Source organism: Coffea arabica, chromosome 6e, assembly GCF_036785885.1.
Source record: "Coffea arabica cultivar ET-39 chromosome 6e, Coffea Arabica ET-39 HiFi, whole genome shotgun sequence".
NCBI lineage: Eukaryota > Viridiplantae > Streptophyta > Magnoliopsida > Gentianales > Rubiaceae > Coffea > Coffea arabica.
The window spans coordinates 19034457-19060647 of NC_092321.1; the positions used below are offsets into that span (position 1 = coordinate 19034457).

Sequence of the window (26191 nt, forward strand, 5' to 3'; positions counted from 1 at the left end):
CTTGTGTATTTAGATTATAGATTTTTTAATAGAACTAAAAATGTTAAAATCTATGATCATCTAAAAAGTAGTTTTTACTGATCTTGATTATTCTTTATAATTCCTTTTCAAAATTAAATTTTACAAAATCTAAAGCAAACGAAAACAAGCCAGATGTAAATAGATACTGTATATATAAATTGACACTGTCACACCAATTCAATCCTTATCACAGAATTCACACACACAAAAAAAAGGTAAAAAATAATGACAAAAATCTTTTTGAGATACACATCGAAAAATTATAGAGGAAGCCTGCTTCCCCGATCCTTTTTCCAATGTTTCTAAATTTAGACCGAATCGGTTGGTTCGACCGTGAATCGGTCATGTGTCCGATCCGGTTCATAATTTATGTTGACTTGGATCAAAAATCGGTCAAATCCGTTAAAAACCGTTCAAACCATTATACCGGCTCGAACCGTGAACCGCGGTTTTCCAATTTTTGAGTAAAATTTGACAAAATTTCCAATTTTGACCGAAAGTGTCTAAAGACTCTGAACCCTAATCTTCACTTCAGTCTTCCTCTTCACTTCAGTCCGCTTCATCTCTCTGCAATTGCCGAAATTGCCTCGCCTGCCGTAGTCAATTGCCGAAATTGCCTCTTCACTTCAGTCCGCTTCCTCTCTCTGCAATTGCCTTGCCTTGCCTGCCGAGTGCCGAGTGCCGAGTGCCGTCTCTATTTGCCGTCTTTGCAATCAGCAAAAAGGAAGCACCGAAGCCTGAAGTTTTTTGCCATCACACGCTTATTCCGAACTCTCTGGAATTCAAGCTTATACCAGGTTCATTAATCTTTTTTCCCTTTTTTTTTCCTTTCGTTGTTCATTAATCTCTGGAATTATGCTTTGGTTGCTTTGACGATAAGAAGAGCAATTCTTGCATAACAGATTTACAAAGTTCTTTTATTTTCCACTAAATTGCTAATTTCCAAATGTGTAGACATTAAATTTGGGGATTTTTAACTTTTTATACCCTGGATGCAGAATTTCTTTCAAAATGAGAATTTGTTGCCTGAGAGCGAGCTAGAATATTCCGCTGAGGGAGCTAGAATGAAGTTGCTAAACCTTATACAGGGATACCTGTTGGAAAATTCCGTTACTCTCTGCAACTTTGCTCACTTAGTTTTCCTTTATTTTGCAGAGAATAGGACCATATTAGGCTTACGATTCTGACTGAATAAACATATTGTTGGTTTTTCCAAGCTCATATATCCACGCAACGCCCTATTTTGGAATTCCTAAAATGATACATTCTGATGTGTTGTGCTGATTCTTGATGAATAAAGTATGAAGTAGTTATTTTGCCTGTCATATGTTTAACTCCGCTTGACCTGATTGGAATTATGACTCGTCTGGAAATTTAGGATTATAAATGAATTCAAGTACCATTTTGCTACTGAACTACTATGAGCCATCTGAACTTCAACTTCTATTTGTTTTTTGGTGGTGCAAACAAGTGTAGAGTTCCCTTTTCTCCTCCTAATATTAGATCAATAGCTGTCCTGCCTTCAGTAACATGACAGATGAAAATAAACTTCAGCATTAAGGTTGGTTAAGTTCATGGTGCCTCCTTGCACATCAACAACATACAGCATTGGGTATGGCCTGCAATTTTTTTTTCAAAAAGGGTTATCCTTTTTCTGATGTCATTTGAAGCCAACACACCCAAAAACGGATGCAAGTCTTAAACCAAAGAAACATGGGACAGATGGCTATTTGCTTTCTTTTTTAGCTTATCTTTGAGAAAATTGTCAAAAATTCTTTTGAGGACAGACAAGTAAATAGGAGTATTTTCAATACGTGTGTAGATTATCAAGAACAAAACCACAAGCAGAAGATATTTACTTCGGTTGCATTGCAGGAGTAAAAATCACAAACGAATAGTCTTAAGTTTGATAACTATGTTAATTGTGTGTGTGTTAATTGTTGGATATTGCTCTTATGTTAATTGTGGTTTAGCATTTATATCTTATTCTGTGCATAGGTGTGTGTCTATATATATATATATTTATTTATTTATTGAACCGGGGTTGAACCGGTTCGACCGGTTGAATCTCGACCCTTTTACTTCACCGGTTCAATTGACGGTCTGGGTTTTAAAACATTGATTAAAGGGAGAACCGCGGCAGGTGGCTGTGAAAGTCTTTGACGAATTCGCACGTCGTCCTAGCTCGTTCCAGGGCTAGGTCCTACCCCAAGAGGCACCCAGAGTACGGCCTGTGTCGGAGGCGCTCTTGCAGTCGGCTACAAGGAGATGGCCTCTGCTACTTGCTCTCCTTCTTCGTCTTTGTCTCTCAAATCCCTCGTTGGTTCATTTTCTGTTGATCCTATAGATCTTCCTGTAAGTTCCCTGACACTAGAGTTCTTGCTTTTGTTGTCTAAGAACCCTGCCAGCAAGTGGTTTTGGCAGAAAATGGTGGCAAATTTAAAGAAAAACTCTTTGAGGAAAATGATTTGGGGATTGGGATGGTAGAATGGTGGGAAAGAATGATGACTGCATTTAGAATAAAGGGTTTTGCTTTAATCGAATTGAAAAACTCAAAAATGGTGTATAGTGGCATAAAACTGTAATCTTGGAGAATTGGGTTTATCTTTGCTTGCTATCTGCATGCAGTTGGTTTATGTATATATATCCAGGTTGTTTGTTTCTTTTTGGGGTGGCTTGTGGGAAGGTTGATGGAGGCGAAACTTAGGATTAATGGGGGAGGGGTTTTGTTGGTTATGGATTCAATGGAATTAAAGACTCAGAGAAAGTGGTGATGAAAGGCATGAACTTTATGCTTAAACTGGGATAAATTAGTTTCATGCTTATTCAAATTCGTGACTACATATTTTATATCTTGGAGCGTGGACCTAAATACTCGGAAAACAATGAAATATTTTTCTTAGTTGACTAACTTTGTGTGGAAGTATATTCATGTTTCCTACCTTCAGAATAGAAGTTTGGGTTTTTTTTTTTGTTTTAATTTTCATGCATCTCAGTTAAAGTATTTTAAACGTGTCTTCTGCTTGAAACCTATGTTGATTCTCAGGGCATTGGGACTAAACCAGGGAGTTTCAGGTGCAATACGTCTGGTTTTGGGAAGCAAAATCACTCGTTGATTTCCAAGACATTTGCACTGCATTGTGCAAGAGACAAAGACATGGATGTCAGTGCATCAGCTTTTGTTGATGGCATTGCTGACCATTTAACAGGTCTATATTCCCCAACCTTTGTGCCATTTCCAATGTTGCCCATTGTAGTTATATTAATTGCTGATTTGAATTATCATCTGATGGCAGATATAGATGTTAAAGGAGGGGAGCCGAGGGAGCCAAGTGTCTCCACAATGCTGATGAATTTTGCTAACGAATTTGATCCCTACGAAGCCTTGAGCACGCCTTTGTACCAAACAGCAACTTTCAAGCAGGTATTTCTCATGGATGGTTGATGATCAAAGGGGACTCCTTTAAATCAAAGCTATTCTTTTGATAACATTCTCGCTCAAATTTTAGGTTATGCTTGAAGTTTTTCTATTTTACTCGTGTTTTCGTTTTCAACTTCCATCAATCTTTGGACATAATGTTTCCACAACATGGTGAAGGTTGCATGAATCCTGTCCTTTGCAGATCCTGCCATAGTTAGGTCCTTCTGCACTTGATTTGCATTTCATGCTATCGCACATCAGATACCTGCAGATACTAAATCAAGCTTATCATTGACATGTTTCAAGTTGTATATTTCCTCTGAACTTTAATATGTCCTGTTTTGCAGCCTTCAGCAACAGAGTATGGCCCTTATGATTATACAAGGAGTGGAAATCCAACAAGAGATGCTTTAGAAAGGTTCTGACCTCTATTTGATGGATTTTTTATTTGATGTTATTAATGAAATATTCCCTCTTTGCTGTTCCCATAATTTCCTTTGTACACAGACTCTTGGCTAAGCTTGATAAAGCAGATCGAGCCTTGTGCTTTACAAGTGGAATGGCTGCTTTGTCGGCTGTTACCCATCTTGTGGGAACTGGTACTTTCTCTTTCCTCTTTGTATGCTGGTCAGCACATATTTGTATCTTATCAGATGTTTCTGCGCCGAGTGTTCTTTAGCTCTGTAGAATGCAGTTTGTGTATGTTTATATAGCTATGATCAAATGAGTAATGTTTGCCATCCATTTGATTTTTGTTCCATTCTTGTCTTGTAGGTGGTTTTTATGTAGTGGTTAAAGCAAGGAAACATTTCTTTCTTATGTATTTTGCCTTAATTTGAGAATAGGTGAGGAGATTGTTGCTGGAGATGATATGTATGGTGGTTCAGATAGACTGTTGTCGCAAGTAATACCCAAGACAGGAGTTCTGGTTAAGTTAGTATTGCATCTCTTTGGATAGCTTTGTCCATTACAAATTGCAACTAGTTTGATCATCTGGGTTACTGCAGGCGAGTGGATACAGCTAATTTAGATGAGGTTTCTTCTGCAATCATCCCTATGACAAAGCTTGTCTGGATGGAAAGTCCGACAAATCCTCGTCAACAAATTTCTGATATTCGCGTAAGTCATTTTTATGTTGAAATGCCAACTCTTTCTCTACAGTTTTTAGTTTGTCTGTATTATGAGCTTCTGGGGTTAGTATAAATTTTGTCCATGAAAAGAGGGGTCCTGTCTAACAAGCAGTAATCCTTTTTATCTCCTTTTTGACCCTCTTGTTTGCATTACAGAAAATAGCTGAGATGGCTCATGCAAATGGTGCTCTTCTATTGGTTGACAACAGCATTATGTCCCCTGTCTTATCTCAACCCCTTGAACTTGGAGCAGGTACTCATTGCATTTGTTGAGTCTTAGATAAAGGGATACATTGTTGATGGTTTTATCAAATTTCAGATATTGTTATGCACTCTGCAACAAAGTTTATTGCGGGCCACAGTGATCTAATGGCTGGTGTACTAGCAATTAAAGATGAAAGGTTTTCCCTTTTCTGAAGTTCTAATCACTTCCTTTTCTGAAGTTCTAATCACGATGAAAATTGCATTAGGTTCTACATATCTGAGTGGTTATATGTTTGCTGATTGTCATATAGCTTGAAACTTTTTGATGTACATTAACATACCTTGATCCGTTATTAGAATTGGCTTGGAGATTTGTAGGCCGGGATGCACTTAAAGTCTTTGCTTCAGAAGCTTTTATTGATAATCTAGAATCAACTGCATTAATCCAATATGGAAAGTAATTATTCATTCCATGAAACGTATTCAAAATTCCAGCAGGAATTCATAAACAATTATTAGATGAGGGAGGAACCTCTTTTCTTGGTCATCCAGAGATTTTGCATTTATTGTGGAACGTAGTTAACCTAGGACTAGAACTTGGTCAGAGTTAGAATTCAGAATGCATGTAAAGTCTTAGCTTTTGAAGCTTTTGCTTGTACATTATATAATGTGTATAGTTTTTATTTGGTTTTCTTGAAAGAGAAATCTTTAACATACAAGTCTTAGAAGAGCGGTGAACCTCTGTGCTAACCCTAATTGAAAAGGAGGCAGCCAGTTGGGTCTGCTCTCTCTCTCTCTCTCTCTCTGTATATGTGTTTTCCTGTGTTGGTAGGTTATGCTTGTTTTGACATGGTATGTTGCATATCTCGTGTTCCTTGTCAATAATTGATAAAGTGGTTGTGCATTTCATATTGTCTACTCCAGCTTAGCAAGGAGCTTGTATTTTCTACAAAATGCCGAAGGCTCAGGATTGGCTCCATTTGATTGCTGGCTTTGTTTAAGAGGCATCAAAACCATGGCCTTGCGTGTGGAGAAGCAGCAGGTGCTGCTCATCTATCTGTTTGTGCAGGATTTGATGATATGTTTTGGGCATTCGATGCATGTCACTGTTAGCTTTCCTTTCTGGATTGTTTCTCTACCATCCTTTATTAGCATCTTATGTGTACGTTAAACCATAGTGCTTGTCCAAGCGTATTTATCAAACCTTGAAATTGCTCATACCCACAACTTTGTTTTGAAAAACATTTTCCAAGCATTTCAGTGATAATTTTCTGTAATACCAAGCTGTATATACAATCTGCTAGATATTTGCAAATCTGCTGTTTTGCTGTATTTAGTACTCTTCTAAATGTTGTGCAATGCTATATGGGCTTATGGTCTGTCTTTTGGCCAAGTGGGGAGTTTGAGTGATGATTAAAGCAGTTATATTGTGATAATGGAAATTCATGCTAATCTAAAGGCACTGAGTTTGTTTGGATAAGAGTTTATTTGGATGATTTATTTGAGATAATTACTGTAGCATTTTTTATAATGTGATGTATATGAGATAAAAAAGTGACTGGAAAGATAAAAGTGGTTGAAATTTGTGAAGCAAATTATTTTATCTGAAATCAAGTTAATCCAAACAAACCCAGTACCATTGCGGATTTGCTTTTTGAGAATGGGAAATGATACAAGAAGATCCTTTAGGTGCTTCATTTTTTTGCATCTGTGATTGCCATATTCTCTTTCTGAATATGATGACATTTTAAAGGAAAATCTGCGTGTTTTGCAGGATAATGCACAAAAAATAGCAGAGTTTCTCTCCTCCCACCCAAGGGTGAAGAAGGTTAACTATGCTGGTCTTCCTTCCCATCCTGGACATGCTCTGCACTATTCTCAGGTATTGGCATTTGAGTGGAAAGTTGGAGTCAAGATAAATGAAACTGTTAAATATAAAATCCTAGCCCCATTCTTTTTTGGGTTCCTTTTTTTTTTTTTTTTTAAGTAAATCTTTCCTTATATTTACGCCTCCTACAGGCGAGGGGTGCTGGTTCTGTTCTTAGCTTCCTTACAGGCTCACTGGCACTGTCTAAACATGTAGCCGAGACAACCAAGTACTTCAGCATAACTGTCAGTTTTGGTAATATTCTCAATTTTCTTTAAGTTTCTTGCAGTGATGCTAAAATTTTATTTTCCTTTGGGTAATGGTTATGTGCTATATACAATATGTATTAGTTGTATGGTCCAACTGAATTGCAAGATTTGTTGCTGCTTGAGTGATTGATGCTTAAATCAGTAGAAATATTTTTGTTTATAGAGATCATTTGCAGTATTATCTGATAGTTAAATTAACCATAGTGCAAGCCAAATGCATCTTGTGCCCGGCATGGCAGGGTTCTAAATGGGATAAGGCATAACGGTGGTGACTTGAATGACCCCCATGTTACGGACGCACATGTGAATGACAAGTTAACTATCTAACAGTTGTAAAATTGCTTTATGGGGACCAGAAAAGAAAATGAAAAAGTTTTTTTTTTTTTTTGGGATGGTTTTACAAAATGTGTTTTTTTTTTTTGGGTAAGATAAGAGGCTATTGTGTACCTTGTTTTGTCATTGACATTTCTTTTCATTATTTGACAGGAAGTGTCAAGTCTCTCATCAGCTTGCCTTGCTTTATGTCCCATGCAAGCATTCCTGCAGCAGTACGTGAAGCCAGGGGTTTAACTGAGGATCTTGTTCGAATTTCTGTTGGAATTGAAGATGAAAATGATTTGATTGCTGATCTAGACACTGCGCTGAGGACAGGTCCCGAGTAACTCAACTGCTGCAGGATTCAGAGGGCCACCCCGGTTACCATTGTACAATAATGTTGATGATGAACAATTTCAGGGATTTGCCTCAAGACCTTCCTTGCTTAATATTAGCATATATTGTTAGGCATGAAACATTTGAGATCAAAGATCTCTCCCATTCAAGATAGACATCTTTCATCATGGCTCCAAAGCAAGCAAAATTTCCTACCTCAGTGGTCAGTCTCTCGTTTGAGGACTTGTGGAGCTAAGTTGATGGATTAGGTTCTGTCACAACGATTAGATTCAGTGATCTGTTGATGGATGAAAATAATTAATGGTAATTCTGCTTGATGGATGAAAATAATTAAAGGTCATCATATTAACAGAAGCTTTGACGTGGGTGCGGTCGACTCGAAAAAGCCTCTAATCTAAACTTTTTCCCTGCCATATTTTCACTAAAAAAAAATACCAATCAGCTTTCAGCTTTTCTATATAAGATAAAATACCAAATCGTTATCAAAACAGTCTTACCATTTACAAGCATTACCAGCAAAACCCAATTTTCTATCAAAGATGTCCACAACACTAACAAAAAAAAGCAACTCCAGCTTTTCTGAGCAGCAGCAAACGACTTTTCATCTGCAAATCAGCACATTATTCCCCCAGCGTGCACGAATAACTACTTCAAAATTCTGAATAACTTCACTTGCAAAAACTATGTACAAAAACTTCTATCCTATGGAGCAATTGAGCCTACAAGAAAAAAGAGAGGAAGAAGAAAGGTTATACTATTGTGGTAAAGGAGAAAACAAAGACCAGCAGTAAAAGGTACAAGGAGCAAAAACTAGAAAAAGCCTTCCAGGAACTCAACCACTCACAGAGATTATTGCAGTGGTTTATACTCTATAGACCTATAAAAGTTATTTTACAAACAGTCACGTAAAAATTACGGAAATAACATGTTACAGGTTAGAAAATAGTGCCATGCAACTTATTTGATCAATCGCATTCAAAACCTTCATAACCGAAGCTGTCTGACATGGTGTCTATCCCGTAGTTGGTGTTGACAGTCAAAATATTTTCAAGGCATTACCAGGCATCTCAAACAGAAAAAGCTCGCCGAGGATCTCACCTTGATGTTCTCCCCTACCACGAGGATCCTGGAAGCTGTTGGGATCTGCTGCAAGGAAGGGTGACCTGGAGTAGCTCTCTAATATAATATCTAAAAAGAATAGATCATTGAAGTTATAAGGACGTTTAAAACATTTTTAAAAGGAGTATAGATATCCAAAAGAAGCTTCATACTGAAAGTTCATGCACAAGGGCACTTGAAGAAAACACAATCAAGAAACCATACACAGACATGAGAGAGAGAGAGAGAGAGAGAGAGAGAGAGAGAGAGAGAGCAAACCAGAGCTATTAGAGAAGTCAGCTGTCAGGTCTGATAGACTGAAGTTCCGCGGAATCTGCCCCAAGAACCCAAAAGGAGTAGTTTCTGGATCCAAGATTGCCCTGTTTAGTGGTTGTGCATTGGATTCTGTATTATTGTAAGATGAAAGAGAAACATCTCCAACTGCAGGACGGGGCTCCAAGACATTGCCATTAGGACCAAACATAAAGGGGGTATTTCCTGCATAGCCGGCTTCTGATTTGATTACCCCACCATTCATCCCTTGCATAATACCAACATTTGAGTTCTGGGCCAAAAGCATATTTGGTGGTATGTCAATCCTTTGGGCATGGGCCGAAAAGTCAATGGTGGTTGTAATACCTTGTGGTAACGAGGATGCACCATTATCATATGTATGATGCAAACTCGTACTCACATCTTGGTGCATTGTTTCTGTCTTACAGATGCCAACAGTATGTTCGGGTGCAGGGCACACCGTATTGTGGTTCACTGTCCAAATTATAGTACCAACTATTAGTCAAACTACAACCGTATAGGCACAGTTATCAACTGTCAGCTCACAATGTGCAAATTCTGTAAATAATTAATAAGAAACATGTTAATAAAAAACATTAACAAACAGGAGGAGGATATATTGATAAGATCAATACAAATAATTACCAACCATGAGACTACATCCATAAAATAAAAGGCCTATCTCCGTAGATTCATTAACTTGTCTCGAATGCATCAGAAAATAGACGTGCAACAATAGGAATACCAGAAAGTCCCCACTTGACACACTCTAACACAGGTTAAAGTGAAATTAAAATGTCAAAAATGAAAATCTTTCTTACTTGACGGAATCTGAGAGCCATTAGACATGGGAATCGAAGCAATTCCCGTTGGACATATCTGACTCATTAGCTCCACCTGTCTTTCCAGCAACTCATTAAATCTTGATATTTGATCCTTCACTATCAACCTCAGATGATACGCCCTAAAAAATTCCTGGTTTTCTTCTTCAAGCTTTTGCCACACTGGAAGAAAGCCTTGATGTTATATGCATCACAACAGTTAACCAAAAAACAAAAAAAGAAGAAGAAGCACAACTATGGCAAGCTGAATAGGCAATCAAATTAGCTTTGGCATTCATTATAATTTATGCAAATTAGTGGAGCTCCATAAACATCACTTGTCATACCACTTAACTTGTATTGCTTCTTATTGAACTAAGCAAAAGGTCATCGATACATACAATACCAAATATGACAGCCAAGCTCAGGAAATCTTATGTTTGTGAACTCAGAAATACATATCGTATTAAATGGAGGGCAATCTCAGATATAGGCTTGAATTTTGGCCCCTCTTCCTGAGGGAGTGATTCAAATTAACCACATGATGGCGACTGTAATATCTATTTTTTAAAATCTGTATAAAAAGCCTTCTACAACATCAGGTCAGCATCCCTGCTGGAAATGCCTTATGAAATCAACTTTAGCTAGAGAGCAATTCTTGTACATTTTGTGTTGCCAAAGTTCCTTTTAGGAAGAACTTTCTTTTTGCCTTAATCAAATAGAAGAACCAGTATGAGGCTTAAGCAGACTCCAAAATCTGCATCTTCACTCAGGAAGAAAATTTCTATCTGCAACTGCATGCATAGATTTTTCTAGATAACTAAACATATAAACTGGATTAGAATTCTAATTGAGCTTATTATACCAAATTCCCAGACTTTCTAAATAAAATATTACAGGCTCCGTTCGGTACAACAATTAAAAAATATATCACTAACTTTGATCTTAAAAGAACCAGATTTTCCAAATACCAAAACTTAATTTGCACATGCTACAGAAAAATCATTAATTTTCTTCCCTTGCATATCAATGTTTCCAATTGTGCCAAAAAAAAAAAAAAAAAAAGATTACGAAGTAACCACTTCGCTAAATTGCCCACCAGAACCTCAAGAAAAAAGCAAAACAATGAAAAGTTTCTCAGAAAATCTGCATTCGAATTATTAACTCCATCAATCCAAAGACTGAGCAACTATAAGATCACAATCTGGAGGAAACTAAAATTCATGGTAACAGTTTTTGTTCAGAAGCAAGACACCATCACTAATCTAACATAACTTTGACATTTATAATTTTGCAAGGTTCAGAACTAAAATTTTTTGTCCAGATTGAGCACACAGACCAACAACATGACATAAGTACTAAGGGTGGCAATTGGGCAGGTCAATATTGGGTTTTAATCAAGTGGGTCATAACCCAAGCCACCAACTATGAAGTGGGTTAATCTTGGGTTGGGTCTAGTTGGGTCAACACAAAACCCATAGACCCAACTATGACCCACCATACATTACTATGCACTGTCAACATTCACACTGTTACATTCATAAACACATCATTTAACACACGTTCGCTTGGAAAAAATACCTGCACTCTGTCCGACACAGTTTACTACTCACACACACACACACACACAGAGACCAGATTTTCACATTTCATTCATCTGTAAAGCCTTTTGTATTGCATTTGATCCATCCATTAATATGGGGGCTAGCAATTCTGGTTTGACGAAAAATAATTTACTGAATTACCTTGGCTTTACCACTTTTCCTGTTTCCACAAATGGAAAAAGAAAAGAAGAAAACAAACAAATCGGAAAAAGTCAGAGAGTTTCAAGAGAGAAGTAGCTACTTGCATATGGAAGAAGCCAAGTAAGTAGAGAAAGAGTCAATGGTAGCCAGAATTTGATCTAAAGAGACTGCAATAAACATGGATCAGGAAATGGTGGTTCAGGTGTATGGTACTTTGGAATTTGTTTTAGTATTTCGTTTGCCTCTGACAAAAGGCTCCTGAAACCCGAATCAGCTTGGCAATGGCAATTGGTGTGTGATTTTTTATTTGCTCTTATGAATACTTGGATTTTATATTTGACTTATTTGGCTGCCCAATTAAAAATCCAACCCACTTGGAAAAGATTTGGGTTTCTTATACCCAAAACCCATAACCCAACTGACCCAACCTTCTGTATTTGCAGGTGGCTTGGGCAGGTTGTTGGGTTCAGGTTTAATTTGCCAGCCATAAGACTCCGGAACACTGCCATCAAGCTTCCCTTCCCAAAACCTGCCCTACAGATGAAAACCTACATGTCATAAATGATAGAAATAATGGCTAACAACAAACTGCGTCCAAGGAAATTACATTTTGACTGCACATTTTAGCAAAACACCCTTCCAAAGGCCTGAAACAAGCAGGACTTAAAGCTTGAACAAGACCTCACTCTTTTCCTTGAGAATAGTATATTCTGATTCTACAACCCCCCCAACCCCAAAAAAAAAAAAAAGAGCAACCCCTTTCTTCCCCCTTTATGTCTGATAACAGAGTTGAAAATGACTTGGAAAACAGTATATTCATCTTATGCAAGGGCAAAAATAAAAGCTCGTATCTCACCAAAGGATGCCAAGTCTCAAGCAAAAGTGGCATGGCATTAAAACCTTTCAAATACTCTCATGTTTTTAATCCTTCTATTTGTTCTTTTTCTGTTAGCATCTTTATTCCTTCTTTGAATTATGGAACTTGTCCATGACAAAAGAAGTCCCTCCAATATGAGGAAATATTTGCTCACACAACCACTAGCATTACGAAGATACACATTGATTTCAGATGGGTGCATCCCACCATCTTAGCTATTGTAAGAATAAATCACGTTAACTAAACCATGAAAAAAAAAGGAACTTATTAAAAATCAAATCAAAACCAGAACCTCCTAGAGCTGACCATCAAGTGTTCCTATTTTAAATTTTGTACAGGTTAATTTTCAGTTTGTCTTATAATGTAGCACAGAACTCCTTCCCCTAAGATATGCTTCTTAGACAGATTAAATTTTCCGGGCACAACAAAAGGATAGTGGAGATAATAAATTTGAAACTCAACAGGCATCAAAATAGGCAATATGCATATTCAGCATTCAAGACCATCAGTCATCAGGATAAAAAGAATTCAACGCAATAGGGAAAGGACATGTCAAGACATTCAAGTGATAAAGAAGCAAGAATACTTGAGACTTAATGCATTTGCCATCAGAAACCAAAAGGACAAAATCCTTTCATTTCCTTTCATGGGGACAAGCATTAATCTCCTTATATATACTGAACATAGTTCAATTACAATATGCTAGTAGAGGAATCTCAGGGACAAAATTACATTACCTAGTTCAGTAAAACCAGGCTCAATTTTAGCCTGATGTAGAAGGGTATTGACAACTTCCTTCTGGCTCATGTAAAGCTGAAGACATCTTTCAATAAGATTTTGCACCTGCCATCAAAGATATACGTGTAAAAATGACACACCTTGAAGACAGGCATCTAAAAGTAGGAATTAAAAGAGTCCATTAAACTAGAAGTCATTCGGTCTCATTCACATGGAAAGAAACACATGATAAAACAGTCAAGACACTAGTCATACCTTAGGATGGTTAAGCTCGACTGCCTTATGATCTAAGTGGCAAATGGCTAAATGACAGATGCATAAAACAAGATGTCTTTGTCAAGAAAATTCAACAGTACAATTACTTGGTGCCAGCTCCACTTTGTCATTATTTTTCACAATTCCTCCTTTTCAGAAAAGTAGGTCGACAAAAAAACTCCCCCCAAAATTATTTTAAAAAAAAGGAAAAATCCCAAAGAAGGCCAAAACAAGGAAGGAAAAGTGAAGCACATCAGTGAATGAAATGTAAAGCTTGCAGAGAGTCTAAATTATAAAAAAAAAGAAATTGACTCTTTACTTAGCTCATTTGCATATCTAACTTGTGTCAATTTCAAATGTGCTTCAGCTTAAACGCAAGACTAATCTCCTAAAGGAGCACAGCAGGGGTGAAATTTTTAAGTCATGGCTTTGTTCACACGATAATGTACACAATATCATACAAAGTTGTATACATCTGAATATGTGATATTTCACTTTAACATCGCAGCAGTATGTATGAAAGCCATGCAATACAAGGGCAGAAAGTATCCTTCAAAAGAGTGGAAAAAGTAACACATTCAACCACAGGTACAATGATAGCCGAAATATTCTTCTAAAGTGCAGAAAATGCGAGATGTGCTCAAGCTGGTGCTCATACACTAATTGAATAAGCTAAGTTTGGGTCACTGCATACTGACTATAAACAAAAAATTCACCATAAAGCCACAGTTTAAAACTTCAGGGACCAAACCAATAAATAAATAACTAATCAGAATTGAAGCTTGATGCTAGAGATTGTCTATGACTCCTGGAACAAGTTGGGAACAATATGCACATCCTAAACAGTCGCACAAAGTTCAAAGAAGTGATTCAACACTGATTCAAGCCAAACCAGACACTTTAGGAGGAAAAGATTCCCCAAAAAAAAAAAAGAGAGAAGAGTAAATCATACAGTAAGTCCTACAAGGGAGATATATTTATGATTCAGATATACCACGACCATCAATTGACTATGTAGAATTAACTCCTTAGCAAATAAATGGGTAAGAAACCTGAAGCCTAAAACCTGAACAACTTACCAACTGTATATCTTCACGTGTAACTTTTGTATCCTCTCCACTAGCCATAATTCAAGTTTCCAGCTGGATGAATGCTGCAAATATTTTAACGTCCTTTACCTTACATACCAGGGTATTAATGAACCAATTTGTGTTCCAATGTCCTTGATGCAAATCCAGACAACCAACTGTATACCACCTGCTATTCATGTATTCCACAGTAAAATGCACTATTCCAAAGCAAATCCACATTATTCATTAATAACGGAATAAGTGTAGCTGATATGAGCATAGCAACAAAGATAACATGGATCACAAAATCATTATGAATCAACCCATGCTCAACATCCTTGATTTTGCATCAGAAACAAACATGCCAATTACTTAGTCCTAAAAGACGAGAGCAATTGGAACGTCATCACTGAAAATGTAAAAAGAGGTGGCATCATTATGTTCTGTTTTTGGTTAGTCCTATAAGACAAAAGAGAAATTGGATGCAACACTGAAAATGTAAAAAGAGGTGGCATCATCATGTTCTGTTTTTGGTTAGTCCTATAAGACAAAAGAGAAATTGGATACAACACTGAAACTGTAAAAAGAGGTGGCATCATAATGTTCTGTTTTTGGTTAGTTAAAATAACTGATCCCGCTGCAATCTAACTTGGAATTGATCTGATCAGATTTTATATCTGCAAGTCCATTACTCAAGCCCATTAAAATTTCATCATCATTTCAAACGTCAAAGAAGACATTTAAAGCACTATTTATTCCAACATTTGAAGCACCACTTAATCCTAAACCAAAGACATAAAAAATATCTTTGATTTCATTTTGTTGTCCCCTTATGCTTGTGGGATGTCTTTATTTGAATTGTCGAGAAAATACAAGAGTGCTCCGTTAATTAACCTTAGGATGTGACACGTATGCAGGTACTGTTTCTTAGATAGATTTTTCATTTTCAGAATAAAGACAAAGAAAAACTCATTTTTTCCTTTTCAATTTTCCTCCTTTTTATTAAATGTCCCACACTAATTGTCCAAATGCAAATAATCATAAAAGTTGGAAGTCAAACGTTAACAGTGCTTTTTACTTGCATGTAAGAGATTTTGGAAAGATTACCTACAAAAACATCTTTTGGATGACACGACATGCAATAAATGTACTTCTACTTAAAAATCTGGGGTTCCCATAGAGTACAATAAAATCAGTACCGAAGAATACTAGCAAGCCTTTTAAGCGACGTTGGATAACAAAAAAAAAAACAGATGGCATGATGCCTAAGACCTGGTTATTCCATCATTAACCTGATTACTTTCCTATAAAAATCATAAATCTGAATCAAAACTGGATTCTATATCTTCAAACTTGAATTGATTACACATCTTACAACATATAGTGTTCTTTCTTTCACTCTTCATAGATACCTAACCCCACCTAAAGAATGTACACTTCGTTTTCTTTCAATTCGATTAAAATCTTGTGATAAACCATAAGGTCCCGAATTTTCTTTTCCTGGCTACATCACAGTTTTCCTTTTACTCTTCCAATTTAATCCTGGGTTCTTTTTTCCTGACATGTAAACAAAACCCCCGCCACGGTACAATCACCCATCAGCACTTCACATACCTAACCAAGGAATAAGACTTTTAATGCTCATAACAATATCCTCAATCTTCCGTCATATTTCCATCATGGTTCTCACAAGTGCCCGTTTCTCAAGTTTTATCCACAGTTTTCAGTCTTTAACTCCCTCGAAATTAATATTCAATGAACTTAACAAACATCAATCCTTATCCAGTATTTAAATACACATATACAGCAAGGAAATCCAGGGGATTTGGGGGATAGGAAATACAACCACAGCACAAGCAAAGTCATATGCTCTCCATGCAAATAAATCAATGAGAACCATGGAAAACAACCCATAAAACACAATTAAAATCATGCTATGGGCCTTTTTTGTTTCTCTCCGCTCAAGTATATGAAGATAACAACCTACTAATCATACAAGACTATAAATTTCATACATGCAATACTTTTAGGCCCACAATCAGGTACTGCCACCTTCTTTCACTATATATAGGTTTCAGAATGACAAACACACTACAGTTGAATAATCAAACATCCAAAAAAACAATAAAATTCACAAAGAATCACTTTTTCCAATCAAAATTCTTTGAATAATTCAGGTTTCAGAATCATAACCAAAACAAAAATCAAACAACCAAACATCAAATCAACTTCACAAGAAATCATACCTTTCACACAAGCAAACACAAATAAACCTGATTAATTACAAATACAAAACCCTAGAAACTCCTCAAATTCTTGTACACAAGACTCCTATGCAATTAAATTAACCTCGCGCATGCAAACATGTGTCTACGTAAAATTTAACGATCATAGAACAAAAGATTTTGTTCAACAACGAAAATTCACCTGAAAGAATTGGAGTGTTCGAGTTGGAGACTGCTACGTCTTTTTGCTGCTGGATTTTCAAAGATTCTAAAAACGCTTGAGAAAATTTAGGGAGACAGTATAATAAATTTCCTTTTTTATTTTTCAGAGAGAGAAAGTAATGGCATGGGCGCAGAAAAGGTAATTTATTACTTTCTGGATAGCCGGATGGATAAATAATAATGATTGAAGTTATTAAAATACAAAAGACAAATGCGATGGGCTCCGTTGTTTGGTTGCTTGGGTTGGTTTGGATAAGGCCCGCCAAAAGTTTGAGCCCGGTCTTTTTGCTTTGTGGTCCTTGCAGAAATAATTTGGACAGGTTTGGTTTTAGCTCTCGCAATTGAGGGCCGAATTGGTGTTACGTTTTGAGCGAGTAAAATTACCAAATTACCCTCCTATCTCGGCGAAAAGGAACAGTAACAAAATTACTTCTGAGTAAAATGGCGTCATTGCATCTCAACAATATTAGGTTATTGAAATTCTCAAAAGGTAAAGATTTTTTAAGGGAAGATTGGAGCTGCGTTAAATGCAAATTTTTCTTATGTCAATTAGATAAGGAATAAAAAATCGTGAGTGTTTGATAACAAGCCTTTATAATCAATGATTTGAGAGTGCAATTAATAGTAGAAATTGGATGAATAGAATTGTGAGACACAATTTTAAGTAATAATTAAAAGTATGTTGCATTTTATCATGTTATTATCTTATAGTTTTAAATGGAAATACATTGTTATGTACAATTCTATAGCCTCTTGAATTTGTGGCATGTTTGCAAGGCGGGTTTGTAACCATTGGCCCAAAAGCACTCATTATCATGAAATATAAATGTTAATTATTTTTTTTAAAAAAAAAAGTGAAGTTTGACAGGAAAAATAACTAATAGTAAGGGAAATAATAAATGCTACAACTAAGAATACAAGATTATGCATGGATACAATACACTTATAATTTTGAGAGGATAGATGATGGAAGAATTATGGAGATACTTTTGTTTCACTTTTAACACATTTTGGTTGTAGCGTGGGGATAACAAAAAAGATAGGAACTTGTTTAATAAAAATATTTTTGAAAAGTACTATATATTATTAATTCAAATAAGCTAAAGCCCAACCACTCCATCTATCCTATCTTGTTTTATTAGCTTATTAGTACTAGCATTATATTCATATAGGAGAAAATATTATACCATTTGGCTTGCATGTAATATTTAGATGGTACAAGAGAAAGACCAAAAAAATGTAATAAAATGTCCATCCCCTTCTATATAATGTTTTGATGTAATTTAAAAAAGGGTTAATTTCACTTTGTCCCCCCAAACTTTGGACGATTACCCATTTCAGTCCCTAAACTTCAAAATGGGACACTTAAATCCCTAAACTTATAAATACCTCCCACTTAAGTCCCTAAACTTATAAAATGAGACACTTAAATTCCTAAACCCTTATAAAATGGGACACTTCAACCACCAACGGCATTCAGGATTTGTTAACAATTTTCCTTAAGTGGGACGTATTTATAAGTTTAGAGACTTAAGTGTCCCATTTTGAAGTTTAGGGACTGAAGTGGGTAATTATCCAAAATTTGGGGGGACAAAGTGAAATTAATCCTTTAAAAAAGTGGTAGGGGTCTTCCAAACCCCTCATTGTTAGGGAAAAAAAAGGAAAAAGAAGAAGAAAATAAGGTCAAAAGCAAAACTAGGGTTGCATCAAATGTTTCTAATTAGCATTAAAGTAGAGAGGCTTAATATGACAAAAAAAGTAATTACCTAGCAACAAATTCATTTTTTATTTTTCCATAAAGTTTGAGAAATCTAATTCATCTTTATCGATGAAAACAATCTCCTCTATCTCTATACTTATAAATAGAAATTATAAGATGGTTTGTAATATATCAACTATGTGAAAACGTTTTGTGGTTTTTCCCTTTGTCACAAAACAAAAATTGACTTGTTGGTTTCTCCATCATCTATTTGCCTTGTTGTGTTGCTTTCTGGTGTCTTTATTTTTCCGTGTTGTGTTGCTTTCTTGTGTCTTTATTTTTCCTTGACTACTCACACTCTTGTAATGTATAACTAAAATTAGAATATGAAACACATTGAATTCATTTGACCTAAGTAGAAGAAGAAATTGGTTAAATCGTCCGTACCATCTAATTGGAGAAAAAAAAAAAGTAGATGAAGAAATCTAAAATATGTTATTTGAACACGATCATTATATTATATCATAAAAAATATAATAGTACCATAACTCTTACTATATTCCTACACCGATATAAGAAAGTGAATGAAGATGTTCTTCTCCAAATAAAAAAAAAAAAAAAGAATTGCTACTATTGGATAACTAAATATGCACGTGATAAAAAATGAAAATATTTTTTTTTTCTATAGATCATCGTCCTACTAGTTTTGTTATATTTCATATCCCAGCAAATTTTCTTTTCGTTATAGAATTCCCAGTTTCGGGCCAATTACTTTAGAGATAAATTTTTTATATACTGTCAATAGATACACGAGATATACAGATATATGTCACGTAATCTAATTTGAAATTTAAAATTCACTTGTTGAAAAGATAAGCAAAATCAACACTAGCAACACTTTTTCTTCCGGAGGCTGTATCTTATTGTTCTTCTCTCACACTTACATTTGTCAACCGTTACCTCCACTTGGTGAATTGCATTTATATTCATTCTAATTCCGGCTCAATCTTCTGCGCCTGATAGGTTTTTGACCTAGTGAAGTTAGTCGTTGAAGCGAGGGAAAGTGAACTCACTTTTGAACGTGCAAGGCATGAGAATGAGTCATTCAGACCAGTCGAGACAAGAACGCGTTCTTTCCTTTTGAAGAGGGCATTCCTGACATCAAGACTAGGTGCCTTTCTTTTGGCTCAATTCTTCCACTCTTTCATAGACCAGTAATTACTTTTGTCCACTCATTGGAATTGCAGAACCTACTTGAAATCATAGACTAAGGGCTACCTGAGCCTAAATCAAGGAAAGCCTGCTGGTTTGGATTGCTATTTTCTAAAGTTTTTATAAAAAAATATATTGTACATATTTAATTTATGTAAAGTAAAAAAATAATTAAAAAATATGTTCATAAAAAATGTAAAATTTTTTTTACGAGAAAACCAATGAACATATTATTCTTAAACAAACAATATGATTGAGTGTGAAAATCATGGGATCACAATCTATTCACCAAATGTCTTACGGTTTCAGAAATATTATTATAAGACTAGAACTCATGAAAATAGTTATCAACCCATAACTATTTTTTAAAAAAAAAATAAAAATCCGACCCACAAATAGCTCAAGATGGCCATCACTCTTCCCTCCGTCTCTATACCTTTTCACCATTTTCTCCAGCAAACCTAGGACTTTCACTTGGAATTTTTTTCAAATTATCCGTTTTGATTGTTATTTTTAGGAGTTTTTATAAAAAAATATATCATAACAATTTGATTTATGTAAAGTAAAAAAGCGATTAAAGATTTTTTGGAAAAATAATAGTTATGACTAGGCCAATACGTGCTAAACACAACTGTGCCAATATATAATGCCTGTAACGTGGCAGCTTATCTCCATGCCTGATGCCTCCATTTTTCTTGTTCCAATTTTACCCTTCACTTTTTTCCTAAAAGATACTAGGCATAGAATTTGATTTTTTTTTTTTGGCCAATAGTTTATCAGAATATATGTAAATACATGTTTGAAAAATGAAATGTTAATCGAAGTTTTTCTGACGTTATATAATAATTTTATAAAATTTTAAGGCGTCATAAACTTGTGTTTTTTACTAGAGATTAGAAGGAAAAGAAAAATATATATAGTCTAAACTGATCAAATATAATATTTGGAATCTAAATTATCTAAAGATTATTTTATTGGTAGAATATATATATATATATCACAAGAATTAATTTTATAGAAAATTTAACGACCCAGCAACGGTTGGGCTAATCATAAAGACAAGAATCGAGATTCTAACAGGGGCAAATGGCTATATATTGAAGTTGATATTTGACCAAAAAAAAAAAACAGGGGCAAATGGCATAAATCAATTTAGTCCCTCAACTTTTAGTAATAATTCTATTCGGCCTTTTAACTTTTTAAAGCGTCTACTACTACTCTTGACTTATAATTTGGTTCTAAATCATCATCCCTTCAAGCCAAATCTAAGTATGATAATTTGTATTTTGCCCCTTGAGGTTTGAGTTCACATATAGTTTCTTTCCCTAAGTTTGAAAATAAGGCATGTTAGCCCCTTTTAATAGTTTTTGTTTTTTGGGTGAGTGCATTTTAACAGTTTTGATTAAGTATTAAGAAGTTGACTAATTTGATTGACAGAAATGGCAATTTATCCTTCTAAAAATTAAACATAAATAAAAAATGAAAAGATTAGTCTTTAACAAATAAAAATCTTAATATTACCTTACGCTTACAAAGTTTTTACAATTTTATTTATATTTTATTATTGGCATCATCACAATTATTGTTCAATTTAAACTTTAATAAACTGAAAACAATATACACAAAGACATAAATTAAGATAAACCTTAATCCAAGACTAATAAGATCAGGTATTTAGGAAAATAAACTAGAGAGTTCTTTTGGATTTTATAATATAATAATTATGAGTGGTTAATAATTAAAGTGAATGATAATATTTGACAATAAAAAATAGATAAAATAAAAGTAAATAATTTTATACCATAAAAACAAACAAATTAAATACCAACATAACTTTTTTTAATCTTTTGTCATCTTTTTATCATTAATATTTATCTTGTTAACTACACAAATAATTTAGTTGATAAAATAAAAAATAAAAAAATCTCTTTTGTTTCTATTTACAAATTTTTCTCATTTTTTTTTGGATTAATGTTTATTCTGACTCATTTTTCAAATTTTTAGGCTTTAAATCAAATAAAAATTATAATGACGACAATAAAGACAATAAATAATAATGTTAGTGAAAATTTGTGAATATATGGTACTATTAAGGCTGTTATTAGCTGATGAGTTATTCTTTATTTTCTTGCTAGTTTATATACATTTTTAGACGGATAGTATTGTCATTTTTTATTACTCAAATTAGTTAACTATTAAATAATTAATAAAAGGGGCTGACATGCCTAATTTTCAAACTTAGGGGAAGAAAATAGAAATGAATCAAACTTTTTGAGGCAAAGTTGAATTATACATTCTTTTATTTAGGTTGGAAGGATCATTTAGAAACAAATTTGTAAATTGAGGAATTTAGTAGACACTTTCAAAAGTTGATGGACCCAATGAGATCATGAATAGAAGTTGAGGGACTATTGAAGCCCTTCTAACAAAAATGAATTAGCTATCTACTAATTTGCAATTTTTCAAATGTGTTTGTTAAGCCATTATGTGGTAATCTCAAAAATATCTTGATTTTAATTACAATCAAACTGGTGACAGTTGAGAAATTGAAAACTCTTGTGGGCTGGTGATGTCAATTTCTGGATAAGATTTCTGAATGAGTAAAAGCTCCAAATACGTTTTGACAAGTTAACACGCTAAACTAACGTTTGAGGTTGTAATTCATAACTCTGCAACGTCTAGAAAATTTAAGATGTAAAAAGCAAACCTGAAAAGCCATATAACCAAGACAATTGACCAAAATATTTTGGTTAACACACGAACCAAAAAAAAAAACTGCTAATTTAGTTGATTCCAAGATGCAGGTGACCAAACAAAGGCCTTGTTTGGTAAGCAAGTTTTTGGCTAAATTTGTTTGCTACAAGTTTTTTAACAATTTAGCTACAATAATCTCTAAAAACTTCTCAAAGTTTTTAAACTATACACTTTAAAATATCTAAAAATTTATACACTTCAAAAATTTTTCTATAATTTCTACGGTAAGTTACAGTAAATTTTTAAACAAACACTCTTCAAAAAATTCACGTGCCAAACGGGCCCAGAATTACAAAAAGCTAAGAACCTTATCCTCAAATGATAGCCAAAGTCAATAACTCATGGAAATGAAATTCAGTGAGCTAATTAAGACAAAAGGAGATAGTACTTGTCTAATGTAACGTATGTCTTAACCCCAATGAATGGGTTGCAGGAGTGATCTGAAACTGTTTTCAGTTATCACATTTCAAATTGCAGCCAAAAAAAAAACAAAAAAGTGTATGATTTCTTTTGTCAAATTTTCAGATTACCAAACAAAATTGGATTTTTTTTGTACTTTTTGTTGATATAAGATGTGTACAAATCTCCCATCATAACGATGGCATCTCTCTCCCTCTGTCATTTCTCATTTCTCTACATTTCACTAGGTGTTGTATTGACCAATTCTATGATTAAAACAGGAAGCAAAAAAATAAAAAGAAAAAGAAAAGAAAAGAAGAAAAAAAGGGTCATCATATCAGCTCTCAAATCAAGAAAAAAGGATTTTACTATAGTGGCATCAATTAGAGACCACAGTTAGGTCATTGCTGTATCTTGGCCTTGCTCTATCTGGGGACAGCCCTTCTTCAACAGCCTTCCTCTTGTTATTATTACTATTATTAGCCTGTGATTGTTGCTGCTGCTGCTGCTTTAGCTGTGGTTGTGATTGTGGTGACTGAAACTCTGAAGTTTCTGCTGATGGTGATGATGTTGCTGTTGATTCTTCTGGCCTTTCTGGATCTTCTAGATTTTCTGGCATTTGATGATTCTTGCACTTGCTTTTCATCATATGGGTTTTGAGCTTGTTCAAATCTGACAACCTCACTGGCTTAAGGAAAAATTCCTCTGCCCCTTCCTGTAGACATCTGAAAATGCCACAAAGACAAATCCAAAGGATTAATTTCACCATCAGCCAAGAACTACTCAAATATCTAACATTCCACGCCCCCTAATTACATAAAAGAATGTGCTCTTATTTACCTGCTGATTCTTGAAGGGACATTCTCAGATGACATTATGACAACCGGTATGTTTCTCAGAGATGAAGATTCCTATCATATGAAGGCATTACATTTGATTCAGGAAACTTGTAATTACCAAAAAAAAATTGAAAACATAAGATCAAGCATAACAATATGATGAGGGTACCATAGGGGGCAAAACTATCTAGAATTAGCAATTGTCCTATCAACCGCCTAATTATGCAGAGTTAGGTGGGGAAAGATTTCTTTCACAGATTCTCTTTGATCTGAAATGAATGGCATATGAAAAGGACAGATGTGGGCAGCATTTCATGTTAGTACATTGAGTACATCATCTCACAACTTTGGTTAGGAAAAATTCTGCCCTGCCTAACTTAAGGGGCTTAGGTCTATTTATTTTCCAGGAAAGGAAAATGATGTAAAAAGTTGGAAAGATATGGAGGACACAAACAGAGCACAGCTAGCATAAAAGAAGACAAAAGGAATACAAAGCCAGAATGCCATCATACCTTGATCCTCTTTAGCAAATCATAACCTGTCATCCCAGGCATACAATAATCTGTGATGACAAGATTTACTGCCACTTCCTGTAAAATCCCAGGCAAGAGAACAAAAATTACAGTCTACCCCAATGAAAGAAAGTACTGCTAGTACTAATACTACCAAATTTGTTTCAATTTGTTCCACAATCCAAGAAAGCTGACAAATCCCACAAACCAGAAATGGAAATAAAAGAAGAATAATCACCTGGCTGTGATTTGTACAAATACAAGGCTGATTTGGATTGCCGTGGTCATCATCTCCAAGCAATCCCAGAAATTCCAGAGCTTTACTCCCGGAATCCACTGTTGTAACTGCTAATAAGAGAAATGCAACCAAGATTAAGGCCACAGTCCATTAAAGTTCCTCAAACAACAAAAAAACAACACTTTTTTTAATCAGTCTTCCTCTGTTTTCATCCTTCCAAGAATCAAGAAACCACAAGTACCTCGATAAGAAGAGGTCTTGAGGAGTCTCTCAATCAGTTTTCTATCAATTATGCTGTCATCAACTGCTAAAACATGGAACTGGGACTCAGCTGCTGCCATAACCATTTCTGGTCACCAATATCCAATACCAAAACAATTGAGATAGGTAAGAGGTGGAGGAAGAGGGAAAAAGACAGAGAAAGTTGGTTTCTTGTTTTGGTGGGATAGAGTCGGTTTCCTTTGTATGAGCTGAGGTGAGATGAGGAGGAGAGGAAGAAGAGGTGGGGAAGATTATGGTTATGTACTGAGAGAAAGACCCACCAAAATCCACAACCCACAAAGCAAGATCTGACCAGATTTCATCCAAAGATACTCTCCAAGTTTTCTTCCAACTTGATTTTGAATTACAAGGCAAGCAATGGCAAAAGGCTAGCCAGTAAGTACCACCAATAATCAAAAATGAATAAAATACAAAGGCAATAAATGAATAAAGAAAGAACTAGAACATGGGCTTCTTTGGGGGGTGCTGATTCTTGGAGATGGGTTTTTTAATGCTGTTAATATGGTGAAGAGAGAAACCATATGGCATTTATACGATGAAGAGGGGGAAAGTTTTGGGATTGGGAATGGCAGAAAAGAAAAATTTTAAAAGAAAAAAAGAAAAAGATGAGGAGTCTTGGGAGGGGAATAGGGGCGGGGAGGTGGGGGCCTTGATGTGGGGCCTAGCAAAATCCTCTCAAGAGATACAGGTGATGTCAGCAAATGGTGCCTTTTTCCTGGTGTGAAATCATGTGCACTTACCATATCTTGAGCAGGTGGGGAGTGGTGCAAAGAGAGGGCAATTTCATTTGATTCCCTTTCAAGATTTGCTTCCCATGGCCATTAGCTGTGTACCCCATCCCATGTTGTGCTTTTATGGATGTCTCATTCATTCACTCTCTCAATGACCCCCTACTGTCCCTAATCTCTCTTTTAGTCCCTAGTATTTAGCTGGTATTCTATTCCATGATAGTACTAAATAATTTTATTGAAACAAGTTTTTAGTAGTTGTATTTTATTATGGATAAAAATTGAATAAAAAATTTACATATACATTCAATACCACTTGTGTATACACTGAGAATGCATAAAAAAATTAAGAATAAATCTTATATATACTGACAGTGTATACACTATCATCGTTTGATTCATGACATGTTCGCATAGTTGTCATTCATCCAATGCAAAAAAATTATTCTGACTTCAAACGCTAATTTCTCTGTTTTTCTGTAAAAAAATATATATCTACTCATTCACAATTGTAATCAATCAATATTGATTGACATTTAGAATGAATCCAACGGCCTTAGTATGAAATTTTTGCTGTCAAAAACATAATTAGTAAGGTA

General features: G+C 35.0%; 3 protein-coding genes across 6 annotated transcripts; 1 reads left to right on the forward strand and 2 right to left on the reverse strand.

The window, feature by feature from the left end:
* The first annotated feature begins 553 nt into the window (after positions 1 to 553).
* Positions 554 to 7891, forward strand: LOC113695420 (cystathionine beta-lyase, chloroplastic). Its single transcript, XM_027214516.2, has 14 exons — positions 554 to 818; positions 2150 to 2376; positions 3068 to 3230; positions 3318 to 3445; positions 3790 to 3860; positions 3950 to 4041; positions 4288 to 4375; positions 4450 to 4561; positions 4729 to 4825; positions 4892 to 4973; positions 5701 to 5818; positions 6551 to 6658; positions 6796 to 6898; positions 7399 to 7891. Exons 2-14 carry the CDS (start codon positions 2290 to 2292, stop codon positions 7572 to 7574), a joined length of 1425 nt encoding a protein of 474 aa, XP_027070317.1. The 5' UTR covers positions 554 to 818; positions 2150 to 2289; the 3' UTR covers positions 7575 to 7891.
* Positions 7892 to 8013: 122 nt separating this feature from the next.
* LOC113695421 (uncharacterized) lies at positions 8014 to 17105 on the reverse strand. Of its 3 annotated transcripts, XM_072055562.1 has the most exons (8): positions 16910 to 17105; positions 14492 to 14669; positions 13157 to 13262; positions 9798 to 9980; positions 9322 to 9450; positions 8962 to 9222; positions 8683 to 8772; positions 8014 to 8303 (listed from the first exon to the last, which is right to left on the reverse strand). In XM_072055562.1, exons 2-8 carry the CDS (start codon positions 14537 to 14539, stop codon positions 8287 to 8289), a joined length of 834 nt encoding a protein of 277 aa, XP_071911663.1. In that variant the 5' UTR covers positions 14540 to 14669; positions 16910 to 17105; the 3' UTR covers positions 8014 to 8286. The 3 variants fall into 3 exon arrangements, with proteins under 3 accessions (XP_071911663.1, XP_027070318.2, XP_027070319.2); XM_027214517.2 differs by having other exon boundaries at positions 8962 to 9450; positions 16910 to 17104; XM_027214518.2 differs by having other exon boundaries at positions 8962 to 9450; positions 14492 to 14672; positions 16910 to 17104.
* Positions 17106 to 23120: 6015 nt separating this feature from the next.
* Positions 23121 to 25449, reverse strand: LOC113694518 (two-component response regulator ARR9). Of its 2 annotated transcripts, none has more exons than XM_027213340.2 (5): positions 24824 to 25449; positions 24583 to 24692; positions 24345 to 24422; positions 23834 to 23904; positions 23121 to 23718 (listed from the first exon to the last, which is right to left on the reverse strand). In XM_027213340.2, the coding sequence occupies exons 1-5, from the start codon at positions 24927 to 24929 to the stop codon at positions 23373 to 23375; spliced, it is 711 nt and encodes a 236-aa protein (XP_027069141.1). In that variant the 5' UTR covers positions 24930 to 25449; the 3' UTR covers positions 23121 to 23372. The 2 variants fall into 2 exon arrangements, with proteins under 2 accessions (XP_027069141.1, XP_027069142.1); XM_027213341.2 differs by having other exon boundaries at positions 24583 to 24689; positions 24824 to 25448.
* Positions 25450 to 26191: the final 742 nt, after the last annotated feature.

Bases quoted from the DNA above. Each gene is read 5' to 3' on its own strand.
- LOC113695420 (XM_027214516.2), top strand. From the start codon at position 2,290: ATGGCCTCTGCTACTTGCTCTCCTTCTTCGTCTTTGTCTCTCAAATCC. The intron at 3,446-3,789 runs GTATTTCTCATG...CCTGTTTTGCAG, and splicing joins AAACAGCAACTTTCAAGCAG to CCTTCAGCAACAGAGTATGG. The intron at 3,861-3,949 runs GTTCTGACCTCT...CTTTGTACACAG, and splicing joins ACAAGAGATGCTTTAGAAAG to ACTCTTGGCTAAGCTTGATA.
- LOC113694518 (XM_027213340.2), bottom strand. From the start codon at position 24,929: ATGGTTATGGCAGCAGCTGAGTCCCAGTTCCATGTTTTAGCAGTTGAT. The intron at 24,693-24,823 runs GTACTTGTGGTT...TTCTCTTATTAG, and splicing joins CAAGACCTCTTCTTATCGAG to CAGTTACAACAGTGGATTCC. The intron at 24,423-24,582 runs GTGATTATTCTT...GGGATTTTACAG, and splicing joins TTTGTACAAATCACAGCCAG to GAAGTGGCAGTAAATCTTGT.
- LOC113695421 (XM_027214517.2), bottom strand. From the start codon at position 14,539: ATGGCTAGTGGAGAGGATACAAAAGTTACACGTGAAGATATACAGTTG. The intron at 13,263-14,491 runs GTAAGTTGTTCA...CTTTGATGGCAG, and splicing joins CACGTGAAGATATACAGTTG to GTGCAAAATCTTATTGAAAG. The intron at 9,981-13,156 runs GTAATGTAATTT...GCTTTCTTCCAG, and splicing joins GCCTGGTTTTACTGAACTAG to TGTGGCAAAAGCTTGAAGAA.